We start from the raw sequence: 14,817 nt of genomic DNA, 5'->3' as shown, positions 1-14,817 counted from the left end.
CTGAAATCTCAGGGAATGCTAGTCAGGTCACCACTTCCCTCCATCAATTGGAGTATTTATGAACTGTTCTTTTATAACATACATTCATAAATTCTATTCATATCTGCAATATATATATATATATATATATATATATATATATATATATATATATATATATATATATATATATATATATATATATATATATATATATATATATAAGAGGGATACTGAATCATTATTAACAACATTTTTTTTATTAAATTTTGTCAATTACACGAGTTGTCTTATAGAAAGAAAGGGACACACACACACACACACACACACACACACACACACACATTACATTTTATACATTAGATTACATAGTGTGACTTGTCACAAATGTCTGTTAGGACCAGTAGATGTGTGTGTGTGTGTGTGTGTGTGTGTGTGTGTGAGAGAGAGAGAGAGAGAGAGAGAGAGAGAGAGAGAGAGAGAGAGAGAGAGAGAGAGAGAGAGAGAGAGAGAGATATGGGGTTGGGTTAGACCTCTCCTACTACTTCATCTTCCAATCACAGAAAGGTGTGGGTGGGGTCTATTTTTGGGGGTTATTACCAGCTTAGGTTAGAGATGCAACATTGCAGTGATGAGAAAGAGGCTGAAGATGGTCAGTTAGAGGAGATGAAAACTTTCGATTCCACCCTGTCTAAAAGAGCTGTATGAGTGGACCCCCCTCCCAAACATGTGAAGCATACTCCATACAAGGAAGGATAAGGCCCTTGCACATAGCAGCTGGGGGGTGGGGATGAAAAAAACTGGCAGAGACATCTGGTAGTGTGTTGCTGCCAGATATATGAGGTTACAAAGGGAGCTTTGAAGCCATGACTGTGTGTGTTTGTCAGGGATTTACACTATGTTTGCATCAGAACATGGTCTGCCCCTCCACCTGGCAAGGATCAGTGGTCAAGAAATGCAATCTTTCACCTGATTAACTTTATCAGCAACACCCATGCCTATGGCAAGTGGAAATGGACGTATATAGAGCCAGTCTTTACACCACTTTTTATCCATTTTGTCCTTTTTTTCTTTTTCAGGGAAAGAGAAAGTATTATGGTACACAGTAACAGCTTCTTGCAGTCCTTTTTGCATCGCTTGTTGTCATACCGCACAGTCTTCTTGATTACATTGCATGGATACACTAACTGGCTGCACGGGTGCTCACCTCTGACTGGGCCAGGCAGGTGTTGCCATATTTATGTCAGTTTGTGTACCACTCATGGGCTTTTCCTGCTAATGTGGACGGAGTCTTCAAAAATATTTCAAGATATTAATAAGTCCTCTCCTGTCAGTGTTACTCCTCTAATCATCTTTCATATTTTGTCTGTCCTCCTTGGCTTTTAGTACTATTCCATTATGTCATACTTATAACTTACCACATACTTTTTCATTTCATGCAGTTACATCCATAATACTACACATATTTGGAACAGCCACACTCTTCCACATTTCTTGCAGAACATTATATTTACTCACTCATCTTGCTGTACTTCCTAGTCTATCTACCCACTGATTCACCATGCTAATCTTTTCCTCTTTTTGCCTTTAACATCTATTTGGGCTTATCCACATCCCTAGATACTTGAATTCATGCACCTGTTGCAGTTCATTCTCTCAAAAGTTTCCATACTGTATCTCTTTCATCTGATGATCTATTCACTACCAATAGCTTGTTTTTTCACCATTAAAATTGACTACCCATACCCAACACTTGTTAATAAGCTTTTGAGCTCTTATGTTGACTCACTCAGCCATATCTGCATACATCATCCTTATCATTCTCCCATTATTATACCTGCATTCATTCCTCTCATCCTGGCTGCTAACATTTACTTAGGTGTATAAGCTAGAGTTGGTTACAATGTGGCTCTTTTGGCATATGAGCAGACAGTATCTAAAAAAAAAAAAAACACACCATGGGCACTGTGTATGTTCTTAGCTTAGGTGTACAAGCTACAGAGTTGGTTACAATGTGACTATTTTGGCATATGGGCAGACAGTATCTGAAAAAACCCACACCAGGGGCACTGTGTATGTTCTTGGCATAGAGAACTTGTAGTGCCAGCATCATCTGTCAGGCTGTTCAAGGCATATTTAAGGGTGTTACTAGTCAGACTGACAATGAATAATACAAATACCTTGGTTAAATATTTTGAATAATACAAATACCTTGGTTAAATATATTTTATTGAGTTACATCTGGAAACTTCTAACTATACTATCTCGGCCCTGTTGGTCCCAGGTGGAAATAGTCTCATAGATCAAGGGATAGTCACGAGACTTTCCCTTGATCTTAGTACCAAAAGTGATGAAGAATCTGCTGACATCTGAGAGGATCCAAGAGGAGGGATAAATAAGATTGTTGGTGTCACTGAGGTACATGCCACTATATGCAAGAGACCATGAAATGTTTAGAGGGTGCTGTAAATCAGGCTGCAGAGGCTGCTGCCATGGATGCTCACTCAAGCAGATCACATACAATCTCCATACTCCATGCATGTTGAACAAAGAGGAGGAAGTGTTGCATCTGCCAAATTTCACATGATGCATCTGGCTGGTGTGACCATGTCAAGATGACTGGTGCCACAAGAGAGTTGTTTGAGACAGTGAATGTAAACATTCTGGCTCTTGGCATTAATTATTGTTTCAGCCATTTGTGGAGAAAGAGACAGAAATTTCTAATTCTCCATAGAGATTCCAAACTGACTAGATTACTGCAAAACTTCCATGGAAGCAACTCCCACACAATAATGGCAGTATGTGTCGCCTGTTGATAGTAACCTGAAGGAGTCCCCAGAGTACTCTCTGCTACACTGACCATGCTCACTAGTTTTAAAAACAAACCCTTCATTAACAGGGATCCTCAAGCTGCTGAAGTGGTTGAGCTTAGACAGGTAATAGAGCATACAGGTAATGATTGTTCTGAGTTGGAAGAAAGTGATGCAGGAAGAGATAAACTTGCTGACTTGGGTACTGCACACAGCCCTACATGACATTTGTGCCATTTTATTACTCCAGTCTGAGTTCCAGAATTATGTTACTCCTGTCTGAGCAAGTAGCTCCTCCATCTTCACCATGTGTTCTCTTGACATTTGTACCATGTCTGTATTTTCAAGAGAACATATGATGAAGATGGAGGAGCTACTTGCTTAGGCTGGAGTAACAAAGCTTATCTCTTCCAACCCACAATTGAAGTATCACACCAATCTCATCAAAGAATTGCGGGTCAAGATCACTGATGTGGAAAGAGAACAGCACCTCAAAAAATTTATCTTGTTTCTGATCTTGGTCTTCTGCCCGTTCTCACTCCAGGTCCTGTGTTATATCTTCGAGTCAGAGTTGGCTGGCAGTGATGTGGGGCAGGCATGATAGTGGCTCATCCATCTGGAAATTTGTGTTTGTCATACAGAAAATAGACATTGATTCAAGGTAGTTATATTACTGAGGTACCCAGAGCTGAAGAGCCAAAAAAATGGGGGAAACCTATGTAAAACAATTCAAACAAATTGAAAGGAATAGCTTTTTAAGTGAAACTTATAGAATACGTGTCCCCTTTAGTAGTAGTAGTAGTTTCTTGCCATTTGGAGATTGGTTGCTGCCTCTGTGCCTTGAAGATCAAGAGCCCAGACAAGCACAGCAGAACAGCCATGAATATGCTATGCTGTTGAACAGCTCAGTGTGAAGGTTGTGTACATCAGGGATCTCAGACTTTCAGCTAGATGAAATAAACAAGTAAACTACGCATTACTAGTAACAATGACACGATCTTTCACTGTCACTGCACAGTTTTATATATAATATTTATGCTGCATGTTCAACAAAATTTTATTTATTTATTTATTTTCTTTTCTTTCAAGCAAAGAGGAGTACCTGGATTAAAACAATTGTACCTTCAACTAAAAAATTATAATTTCAGATAAAATATTTCCCATTATTATGAATAGAAATATTTCAAGTTATTTTTTGACAAGCCTGAGATGAAACCCTATGTTGAGTATTTTCTTCTGTAAAATTTAGAATATTAATCCAATAAATTTCTTTTTCAATTTCAGAGAGATCTTCTATATAGGGAAACTGAAATGTAGCCCAAGACATTTTGATTTCAGAAATATAATATATAGTTTGCTGACAAATACCATATGGTTTTCTTTCCCTAGCTGAACCCTTTGTAAATCTATTTAGAAATGAGCTGTTATGGGTTAAAATTAGCAGATTTTAAAGTAATTTAAAGGAAATGAGATGGGAGAATGTGCTTTTTAATTTGACTAAATTGCCTTGATTAAATTTCTATGCATTTTTTTATGACTAGATTTTTGGGAAATCAAGGCCCCTTTCACATGACACCACCAGTGGCTGCCATTAGTTACCTACCATAGTTTGCAGTGGAGCATTTCACATGAGGTCACTTCAGTGGCAGGGGCAGGTACCATTGATGACGTTGGCACATGGTTGGTTAGTTATTTTGCTCATAGTTACCCAACCCTTTCACTCTGGGGTTGCCAGTAGCAGCTACTGGTGGTGTCATGTGAAAGGGGGCCTTACTGACGAAGCCTAATCCTTTCCCTGGCCTGTCTGCTTAAATATTACCCTGCCACAGCAGGGCCAGATGGTGTGACATACTTGATGCTGGCTCACACTGGACCAGCTGGGGGTCCCATACTGCTGTCTCCTGCTCAACATATCCTGGCTGGCTGGCTGCCTACCACCCACATGGATAGAGGTGGAAATCCAGCCAATACCCATGCCCAAGGAGCCCAACAAACCCAGGACCATCTCCCTCACCAGTTTTTGCCAATATGTCTGAGAGGGTGGTGCTGTCCCACCTGCAGTAATGCAGTGGGACCCTCCACCCCCATGTGTTTGGTTTCATCCACATCAGCACAGCTGACAGCATCATCACTGTACTAGCCCATGCCAAAAAACAGTCCCACAGTCAGTCTTCCTCAACCTGGAAAAGGTCTTTTACTCAGCCACCCCTCACACCATTCTCATCACACTCGTAGGGAAAGGAATTCAAGGAAGATTGCTTGCCTGGCTCTGGGACTACCTCCAACACCGCTGCAGCTGAGTCAGGTTTCAGGGCCACAAGTCCAGCTTCCATGAGCTCAAGAACAGGACACCTCCCCAGTCCATATCTCTTCCACCTGCTGGTGAAGCAACTAGTCGCCCTTCCCTTCCAGGAGGGCATAGTGCTGCTCAGCTACATGGACATCCTTGCCCTCATAATCACTGGGAGGGAAAAACCACATCAGCAGGGCTCAGCAGGTGCTGGATCTCATCACCAAGATGTGTGAGGAGCTAGGCCTCAAGATCTCTGCACAGAAATCCCAGGCCATGGCCATCAGGGCAGCCACCCCAGCTGGGCAATTGTGCATCCAGGGCATGGCACTAGCCTGAACAGACAACTAGTGGTACCTTAGGGTGTGGCTCTAGACTTGTGGCTGTCATTCACGGTACAGGTCTGCTACTTGAGGAAGAGGACGCAGGCCAGGCTGAATATGCGGTCTGGTGTGGGAGCCACCTACAACATCCTGTGCCTGCACTACATGCAGACGGTGTGCTCCCTCATAGACTACAGCATGCCTGTCCTCACTGTGATCCCCTACACCCAGCAGGACTGGCTGAAGATGACACAAAAGAGCACCAATGTGGTGCAGTGCCTGCGTGATCCAGAGCGAGCACAGCAAGACCAGGTTGGTGCCCCTCATAACAAGGGTGAAGTACATCATGGCCTGCTGTGTGGTCAAGATCTTTCACCATGACATGCAGAATATGGCTTGGCACAGACAGACGTGAGGTAAGGACCACTCTTATGGTGCGACACACCCAACCAGACATGCTGCTGGAAGTGCTCAATGCAACACCCACTCCCCGCTAAGCGCCCACCCGCCACCCACTGTCAGGCAGGGCATGCACAGACCACCATCTCCACCACCACCTTGGACAACCTCCTCCACAGGGGGCTGATACCAACTTAGTTTATGAACAAAATATGTATACATGGGTCCTCAATTTATGTTGGAATTCCATTCCTGTGGAACAACATAACATGATTTTCGCCACAAGTTGGAACTCATAAGTACCAGTCACTCACCTATGCTAACAGTAGTAAAATCATAACCTAGGCCATAAAAACATTAGAAGAGTCTAACTTGAGCTTGGGAGCTATAATAAAGGGTAAAAAGTTCTTAAAAAGACAACACAATCGAAAGAAAATGAATGTAGCACAATCCAATATGGCATACAAGCAGCAAATGTAAACAAAGCTGTCTCCCTTATATAGCACCGCATGACAGTGTATTCATCCACTCTGCTCACCAACTAGTTCCCATGCAAAATTTATTTTAACATCACATATGCTATACGTCAGAATGATGGAACAAGACTAATAAATTTATGAGGGGTGGTGATGTAACCACGAAACACTGTAGGTCAAGGACGTCATGAACAGTGGACCTGATGTACTGTATATTGTATAGTATGTTCTTTGAACAATAAACTTCAGCAAACAAAACAATCCGATAGAACTCATTTGGGCAAAAGTGAAGGCAGAGTTGAGGAAGAAACTTCAATGGTACCCAAACCTTGCACTGAATGTATCACAGAAGACACCATTGCCAATGTAACAAAAGAAAATTGGCAGGTGTACAAGAGTCGCACACAAAAAATAGAGGAGCTATACACGCAAAATTTTTTAATAATTATAGCTGATTCTAGATCAATGAATAAATTAGTTGTGTAAGAGCAAAATAATAACATAATACAGCAAAATTTATTAATAGTGTACTTGTTTATGTATTTTTTTGTTTATACATGTATTTTTTTTTGTTTATTACATGTATTTTTTTTATCTAAAATATGGTATTGCTCCCCTTTTCCCTTTCACAAAGAGAGAAAGAGGGGGTGAAGGAGAGAGAACAAAAAGAAAGAAAAGTGAAAAAAAAAGCAGAGATAGTTTTTCACTTGGGGAATTAAGGGATCAACATTGGTGTGTGAAAGATAGCGGATTTCTAGCAGATTTCTCCAATGTTCAGGAGTCAACAAACTCAGGGCAAACCTTTTGTTATGGACTGGGAAGCTCTCATCCAATAGAGATGGACCCAGGGGCCTAACATTTCTCAACCTTGTAGGAGGGGTATATGTTTTTGCAGTTCCCGAATAGAGTATATTGACTCCTTTCCACCATGGGCCATCAGGGCAATGAATGTGAATGATTGTGTGTGTGTGTGTGTGTGTGTGTGTGGGGGGGGGGGTGGATGGGTGGGTGGTATTTTATTGGACATCCTATGTGGGTGATTGCCAGCCTGGTATAATGACAGGCGCTTTTCAAAATTTCTCAATATTATAGGTACCTTGAACTGCGACAGTACAGCTCCTGGATGATGATTGGAAGGCAGAGGATGAGATGTGTCATGTGGAGCAGCAGTAGTGGGCAGGGGTGTTGAGGTGGGCATTACACAGCAGGTTCAGCAGCATCTGTATCTCTACACTGTTGGTCTCATAAGAGGCATGATGTACGTCAAAACAGTTCCACCACCGACCTGCATGTTGATGGAAAGGATTAGAAAGTGTTGGAGCCGAGGTCTATGCTACATCATCTTAATTAATGTTCTGCTCTAATCAAATGTGACAACTATTAATTTTGGAAGCTGAGAAAGTTTACTTGCTGTACTCTAGCAGTACCCAACTGGAATTATTTTTAATGATATATTCCTGGATACAATGTAATGGTTGATAAAATGAGCTGCAAAGAAATTTGATGTAGCCAAGTTTCACTTAAAAAATACTGAAGTTTCTCAACCCTGCTTGCTCGTTGATGTTCATCTGATGCAACAGAATATACTCGTAGTAATAGCCAAGACATGATGTAGGAATGGTTTTCTTTAAAGAAATTCTACTCTACTACATTGATATAAACTACCGAAGAATAGGTTAAGTTGACACACTGTATACATAGAAAAACACATGACGTACTGCAACCATATCATATACTGCAACCAACATCTCCACATCAAACAACGTTGTTTTGTTTAAGCTTGAAATAATTCCATTAATACAAATAATGAGTCAACTGTTAATTGGGCACTTGAAACCAAAGAGTTCAATTCATTAGGCATGGGATGACAAAATGGGGCTTGCCTGTGTAAAGAGGATGGTAGTACATCTTGGCCTTGCTAAGCTGCTGACATTCCCGCAGGTTGGCAAGGTTGAAGGGCAGAGTGGAATCCCAGAGCCAGGCACCCGTTTTCCTGCGAGACAGGCCAAGATTCAAGGTCATCTAAAGTGCTGTAAAAATAAAAACGGGAGATGGAATACCGCTATAAAAAAAAAAAGGACAGGAATAGAATTTTTCACACCTGGCATCTATAGCACGTTAGTCGAGTTGATAAGGTGTGGAAGTGAGGCTGTGCCCTGAACTTGAAATCAGACCATGCCTATGGTAATGTATCATTATCTTAAGAAGGGATGTTTTGTACATTGGGCCTCTTACTTTCCTAACAATTTCAGATCGGTTAAGCACTAGAAGATTATGTAGCAAAACACTGGTAAATATGTATTCTGTAGGAGGTAAGTCTTTCTCTTCAGACAAGGATACAAATAGCAAAATTTGGTGCTTTTCATGGAGAGTTCTTTCCTATAAATTTGTTGCTTTCTTCATCGCTAAGTTTTAAAAATCAGAAAAAAAAGTCAGGAGGAGTTACTTGCCAACAACTGTTGAACACCTCACATACATGTAACACACACACACACACACACACACTGTACACCTCTCTCCCTCTCACTTCATTATGCGCCACAGCCAGGTGTCTAGCAGAGGCAAGGAGTCATGGAACTGGTTGAGATACATAAACGTGTCCCAATACTTGAACTTCCCCTCCTTCATGTCCGCCGATGGTCCATGACCACCTGTGTTGAACCAGCGGTATCTGTAATAGTATTTTTTTTAGTACGATGTAGTAGTAGTGTTTTGTTGTTGTTCTGCTTGAACTGCTTAAGTTCAATGTTTTGTGCTGGGGTACTGGTGAAAAAAGTATTAACACGCCTTTTCAACAAATTATTGTGAGTGGATTTGTTGTAGCGGGACGCACCTACTCTGCACCCAATAAAGCAGAGAGGTCCTGACAGCGAGGCGAGTGAGGGTGTCCTCCAGGGCAAGAGCAGCTTCCTCCAGCTCTGTAAAGGGCCACAGCTCATCCGTGGACTTGCGATCGGCCAGCATCCACGTGCCGAACCCTGATGGAGGAGAAAGGAGAGAAGTGAGGATGACCAGGGAAGAAGCAGAAACAGCTAGAATAATAGGAAGTATATTATATAGAGTTGGTCACAGATAAAGACATCACCTATACTTAGCCACTTAAGTATACAAACAAGCCTTTAACTGTTATCAGTTGTATATGGAGGCAGGCGTTTTCGTACCAACAACTACTGCAGCGGGAAGGGTGTTCATATTCAGCCACTCCTGCAGTCTTGCCACTACTAACTTGCGGGAGAAGGAGGATGACTGAACAGCATCGTTTGTTCCAGGATACCACAACACTGTCACTCTGAAAACATATGGTTCTTGTGGCTGTGATTTCCCTTCAAGTAGCGTCACCTGAGAAGCATGAGATTCCTTCTGTCCTCCGTTGCTGTCATTTTTATATCGTAGCACTTCATCTCCCCCTGTTAGATGATAAATCATGATGCATACAGGTTTTTTAAGGAAATTTCTTTTCATAAAACTGCAGACCAAGAATATCAGAACTGAAAAACTTGAAGTATCGTTCATACCAGACGGAGAGATACTGTAGCGGTGGCCTAACGATCTCGTAGGGTAGAGAGGAGGAGGAGGAGTAGACGTAGAAGTAGGTGGTGGTGGTAGTGGTCGACCAACAATTTCAAACACTGGCGGACGTTTCTTGTGGTGGGAGACGGCGTCCGTGAACACCTGGAGGCTCACCTGCAGTGTTAACGTACAGGCAGATATGAGTGGGCGGAACACCGCATCTTCTTTGTCATTCGGCCTTTAGACACAAATTCGGGAAACAAAGCTAAAGTGGTTGAAATTAAACAAAATACGTTTGAAACCAAGTAACTAACGAGACAGTAAGGGTGATACCGTGACAAAGTTGTAGGTGGGAATAAACTCTAATATTAAAGCTGAGTCATGGCGCCGCAGCGAGTCATACGGCGCCAGCTGAGATGGTTAAGTGTCCCTTCTCCCTCACTTGTTTATCCCCCAAATAGAAGGAATAGGCGAGGTCCGGCGGCAGGAAGTCAAGGAAGGAGTGAATCTTCTGTCGCTGATTCGAATCTCCGACGAAGGCAATCCAGGTGGAGGCGCCCTTTGCCGCCCGCACCGCCACGCAGCGACCTGCATCCTTCACCCGATACTCCTGCACCTGTCCAAGGTAGAGTGGGACACGGGTTAATAGGGAACTAGTGTGCATAGTTATTAAATAGAAGAATTTTTTAAATAAATCAACAAGTAATTACATAACACCAAAAATACTATGCAGAGATACACATTTAGCCGGTTTTTTTTTATATTTTTTTTATGTAGGAAGGGCACTGGCCAAGGGCAACAAAAATCTAATAAAATAATGCCCACTGAAATGCCAGTCCCATAAAAGGGTCAAAGCAGTGGTCAAAAATTGATGAATAAGTGTCTTGAAACCTCCCTCTTGAAGGAATTCAAGTCAGGAAGGTGGAAATACAGAAGCAGGCAGGGAGTTCCAGAGTTTACCAGAGAAAGGGATGAATGATTGAGAATACTGGTTAACTCTTGCGTTAGAGAGGTGGACAGAATAGGGGTGAGAGAAAGAAGAAAGTCTTGTGCAGCGAGGCCGCGTTAATCCCATTACCTGTCTACCTGCCCATCATTCCCTTCTTTTGTTCCCTCAATCTCTACCTGCCCATCATTCCCTTCTTTTGTTCCCTCAATCTCCTTAGCAAAAAAGAACATACCAGACAAGGAATATAGGGCACGGTACCCCCCATCAACTCCAGCCGAGTGCCGAGGAACAGTGGCGCTGACTTGTTTTCCGGTGAGCCCTCCGACTTTATGTCACCCAGGAGAAGGGGAAGACGACTCGCTAATTCTTCATACGGCACGTCTGAGGAGAGGAAAGGGTCGAAAAAACTGTATAGAAAGAATAAACATAAAACGGCAACAGGAAAGGGATAACAGTAGATTTTAAGGGTTATCAAGGAAGAATATGGAAGGATAAGACACGGATATTAAATCATCGGGAGACTGGATTTTAAAAACAGGAAAAATGGGGAGATAAAGGTGATAACAAATGAACACGTGGCATTTATAGGAAGAAAAAAGTGGAAAAATATAGACAAGTACGAGTATAATCGACTTAAAAAAAGACCATACGGGAAACAATAGCGAGGGTAATCAAACGTGGATAGGATAGGGATCTTCATACAGGGAGAAAAAGGGAGGGTAAACAAACAGGAATAAGATAGGGATCTTAATACAGGAAGAATAGAGAAGTAAACAAAATTCACGAGGGTTCACGGCCAGAACAAGCACATGAACAAGACTGTGTGAACCTGGAGTGAAAATTAAAATCAAAACGAAAGGGTGAGAGCGGATCTGAAAAAAAAATTCTGGAAAATACTGACGTGAGACACTAGATGGAAACTTTATGGATGTTAGGGTGATGTAAACTTAGGTGGTTACTGAAGGTTAGGAGAACAGCGAAAGGTCGTCAGCAGAACTAGTACACAGGACCGCCTTATTAATGATTCACTATTAATCACTGAAAAAGAGTTTTTAGTGGAAATTACCGGACTTTCAAGAGTGTTACCATGATTTTGGTCATATCTTAATATTTCTGCAGTTTAGGGAAAAAATGCACATGAAAACCAAAGTAATCATTCCCCTGGCCTTGAAGACAGTTACGAAATACAGGTTAAAATAGTAGTAACAATCATTTGTCTACAACTGACCTTTTCCCTGACACCTGACATGCAGACTTGCTTGCACGAGAGAGAGAGAGAGAGAGAGAGAGAGAGAGAGAGAGAGAGAGAGAGAGAGAGAGAGAGAGAGAGAGAGAGAAGTTAGAAAAAGTTAGAGTACAGACAACAACGAAGAAAAACAAATCTATTATTACGCTAACAAACCAACAAGCTTCAACGTGTCGCCAGCTTACCCGAGTCCCACCAAGTGTCCGGGGAACTCTTATTGACAGTAAACATGGCCTGGCAGTGCGGGACGTGGCGCCGAGATGGGGCTGGAGGCTCTTGGGGCAGCAACACGGCGTGGGCAGGGGCGGAGGGACGAGGAGGAGAAAGAAGCACCAAAGTAAAGGTCCCTGCGGTCACCACAACCATCACCATCACCGGGACTTTGTGTCGTCGCATGACAAGGAGAGGGAGATGGGGTTGAGGAGATGTGATGGAAGCTAAGATCTAAATGAAACCGAGATAAAGCCAAGGAATTAAAATGGTCTAGATACCAAATTAAAGGTAAAAAGAATCTAAAATGACAAGATGACTACAGGAGAGAGAGAGAGAGAGAGAGAGAGAGAGAGAGAGAGAGAGAGAGAGAGAGAGAGAGAGAGAGAGAGAGAGACGAACCCAAAAGGACAGGAACTTCAGAGAACACCGAGATGACACGAGCTGAAAAAAAAAAAAAAAATCCAACAGGACCACAACCGAACCAGAGAAACCCAAACAACACCTGAAACGGATTCTTTCCCACTAACCCTGAAGAACTCAGAGGACTAGCAGTCTCCCTCACATATATCAACACGCACGTAAACGCACTCTCTCTAACAGGAAAACAGCCTCTGTAAACTCGCTTTCTCACGACTGTTTCACGCTGGACCAGGAAACTTTGAGAATATTGTTTAACCCCGCTAGGATGGGGCTTCCAGTGTTAAACGCCGAAAATAATCTATTTACACATCTTAAACTTAGCGTGCAATGGATAAGCAAATGAAATAGTCTTAGTACTCATCAATAAGTCTTCCTCTTTCTTGCGATGCTATCCAGATGTCTCTACGTGCAGTGGTTATGGAGAAAACGAGTTAAAGAGAATTTTTGAGGGAGCGAGTCACTTCAGTGCCACGCGTCCATGTATCCGTTTCATCTGACTGGATATGGCTAGCGCCTAATAAAAACGGGTTCTCTGAGCCCTCTTCATGCACTCTAACCAGTTTTATTGAGTTCCCGCCCTATGACACTCTTAAGACGTGTGACAAAAGGTCGAGTGTGTGCGTGGCGTGGCGTTAAAGTCCGGGGCCAGAGGTAGCGGGCAGGGAATCGGATTCGTAAAAATGATTATCACTGCGTTTAACCATGGTGAGAGTGGGACAGAGACAGATTAACTTAACTAGTTCACAGGTAGTATTACCAAAGACTCATCTACAATAATTCATAAAAAAAAAAGTAGCAAAGTTTAACGTAAAAATCGCACAGCGGTTATGACCGCCTCCGGTTCTCGCCTGGTGAAGTGGCTACATCAGCCTCCGGTCCTATAGGAGCTAACTTTATCCTGTAGGTAGTGCATACGTGTAAGTGTACTGGTTTTTCCCTCAAGCTCTCGCTCTCATTCTCGCTCTCTAGAACCCTCACGCTCTCTCGAGCATACCTTTATACCTGTACTGTACATTAACGTTGCACACATCGAGTATAATCTGTTTACTTATGAACACTGATATTATATACATTGCAACTTTTTAAACAACTTTTCCTGGAAAACCTTGATGGGAAACATTGATCCAAACCCTTAGAAATGTACGTACTTTGCAGACCGAGTGGAAAGTGAAAAGATTTACTTGATAATCTGCGCCTGTAATCTGAAAACTTTTTTTCCTCACTATGACTATTTTCAATGACTGTATATGATTACTCGATTTTCATAAGTGCTCTTCTCAATGGTGCAGAAATCTTCCTACTAAACCATCTCTAAAATCACGAAAGCATCTATGAAAATCTTGGAAACTTCCATTCACGCCTGTTAAATGTCGAGAAAAGGTGCCCAAACATTGAAGAAACTCATAGGGATGATTGCTGCGTATTTTGTAATGAGAAAAAAAGGTTGTCGCATGCAAGATCACATGGCAAGTTCGAAGTATTCATAATAACCCCTCATTAAAGTTATTATTGAGAGGGAAAAGTGCCACTTTGGTCCAAAGAGCTTATCAAAAGTAAGCTCACAACGTTCGGTACGGTCATGATAATGTCTCACTAAATGTTCAGTAGAAGAAAAGTTTTACTAAGAGACTATCGCAAACAAGATCACGCAACACAACTCAGAGCACTCAAAAAAAGTAGATAAATCAATTCAAGTGGTTCAAAATGCACTAGCACCAAATACGCACAAGTTTTGCAGAAAACAATGAACCATTTCGCTCATTGCGACGATGAGCTTCATACTAAAACTACCTTTAAATGCGAATTTTTCATGGCGTAACCAGTAAAAGTATATAAATGATCAAGTAAATAAATCGCAAAATTTTTTTTTCTCTTTTTTTTTTTTTTTTTTTTTTTACCATCAAGAAGATTTACTTCCTGCTATCATTCCGAGCCTAAAACTCCAAACTACCGCGAAAGGAAATGGAAGGTTAAGTAAAGGAAGATGGGAGGGCGTCATGTGGAGCAGCAGTAGTGGGCAGGGGTGTCGAGGTGGGTGTTACACAGCAGGTTCAGCAGCATCTGCATCTCTATGCTGTTGGTCTCGTAGGCAGCGTGATGCACGTCGAAACAGTTCCACCACCGACCTGCGTGTTGATGATGGAATTCAGGCCTATGTCTTGGCTACTCTACGATTTCCACACTACTTTACTGTTCCTCCCT

The 14,817-nt window shown here is 42.1% G+C and overlaps 2 protein-coding genes across 5 annotated transcripts in view; both read right to left on the bottom strand.

Moving 5' to 3' along the window:
- Positions 1-2,191: 2,191 nt before the first annotated feature.
- On the bottom strand, positions 2,192-12,553 carry LOC135114984 (uncharacterized). Of its 2 annotated transcripts, XM_064031339.1 has the most exons (10): positions 12,168-12,543; positions 10,969-11,117; positions 10,230-10,403; positions 9,793-9,961; positions 9,439-9,684; positions 9,111-9,255; positions 8,805-8,948; positions 8,161-8,270; positions 7,374-7,562; positions 2,192-3,405 (listed from the first exon to the last, which is right to left on the bottom strand). In XM_064031339.1, exons 1-9 carry the CDS (start codon positions 12,376-12,378, stop codon positions 7,432-7,434), a joined length of 1,479 nt encoding a protein of 492 aa, XP_063887409.1. In that variant the 5' UTR covers positions 12,379-12,543; the 3' UTR covers positions 2,192-3,405; positions 7,374-7,431. The 2 variants fall into 2 exon arrangements, with proteins under 2 accessions (XP_063887409.1, XP_063887410.1); XM_064031340.1 differs by lacking the exon at positions 2,192-3,405 and having other exon boundaries at positions 7,425-7,562; positions 8,161-8,307; positions 12,168-12,553.
- LOC135114983 (uncharacterized) overlaps positions 12,523-14,817 on the bottom strand; it is a 26,458-nt gene continuing 24,163 nt past the window's right edge. For all 3 annotated transcript variants that reach the window (XM_064031336.1, XM_064031337.1, XM_064031335.1), the window contains one exon: positions 12,523-14,741. In XM_064031336.1, coding sequence (XP_063887406.1) covers positions 14,611-14,741 — 131 coding nt within the window. In that variant the 3' untranslated portion in view covers positions 12,523-14,610. The remainder of the gene's footprint in view (positions 14,742-14,817) is intronic.

The sequence above is a fragment of the Scylla paramamosain genome, chromosome 28, assembly GCF_035594125.1.
Source record: "Scylla paramamosain isolate STU-SP2022 chromosome 28, ASM3559412v1, whole genome shotgun sequence".
Taxonomy (NCBI): domain Eukaryota; kingdom Metazoa; phylum Arthropoda; class Malacostraca; order Decapoda; family Portunidae; genus Scylla; species Scylla paramamosain.
Note: the sequence above shows the minus strand (reverse complement) of the source record. Positions and strands in the feature narration are given on the sequence as shown.

What these genes read in the sequence shown, in the direction of transcription:
- LOC135114984 (XM_064031339.1), bottom strand. Translation starts at nt 12,378, where the DNA reads ATGCGACGACACAAAGTCCCGGTGATGGTGATGGTTGTGGTGACCGCA. An exon ending in CTACAGTATCTCTCCGTCTG is followed by an intron (nt 9,685 to 9,792) that starts GTATGAACGATA and finishes ATCATCTAACAG; the next exon opens with GGGGAGATGAAGTGCTACGA. An exon ending in CTTTATTGGGTGCAGAGTAG is followed by an intron (nt 8,949 to 9,110) that starts GTGCGTCCCGCT and finishes ATACTATTACAG; the next exon opens with ATACCGCTGGTTCAACACAG.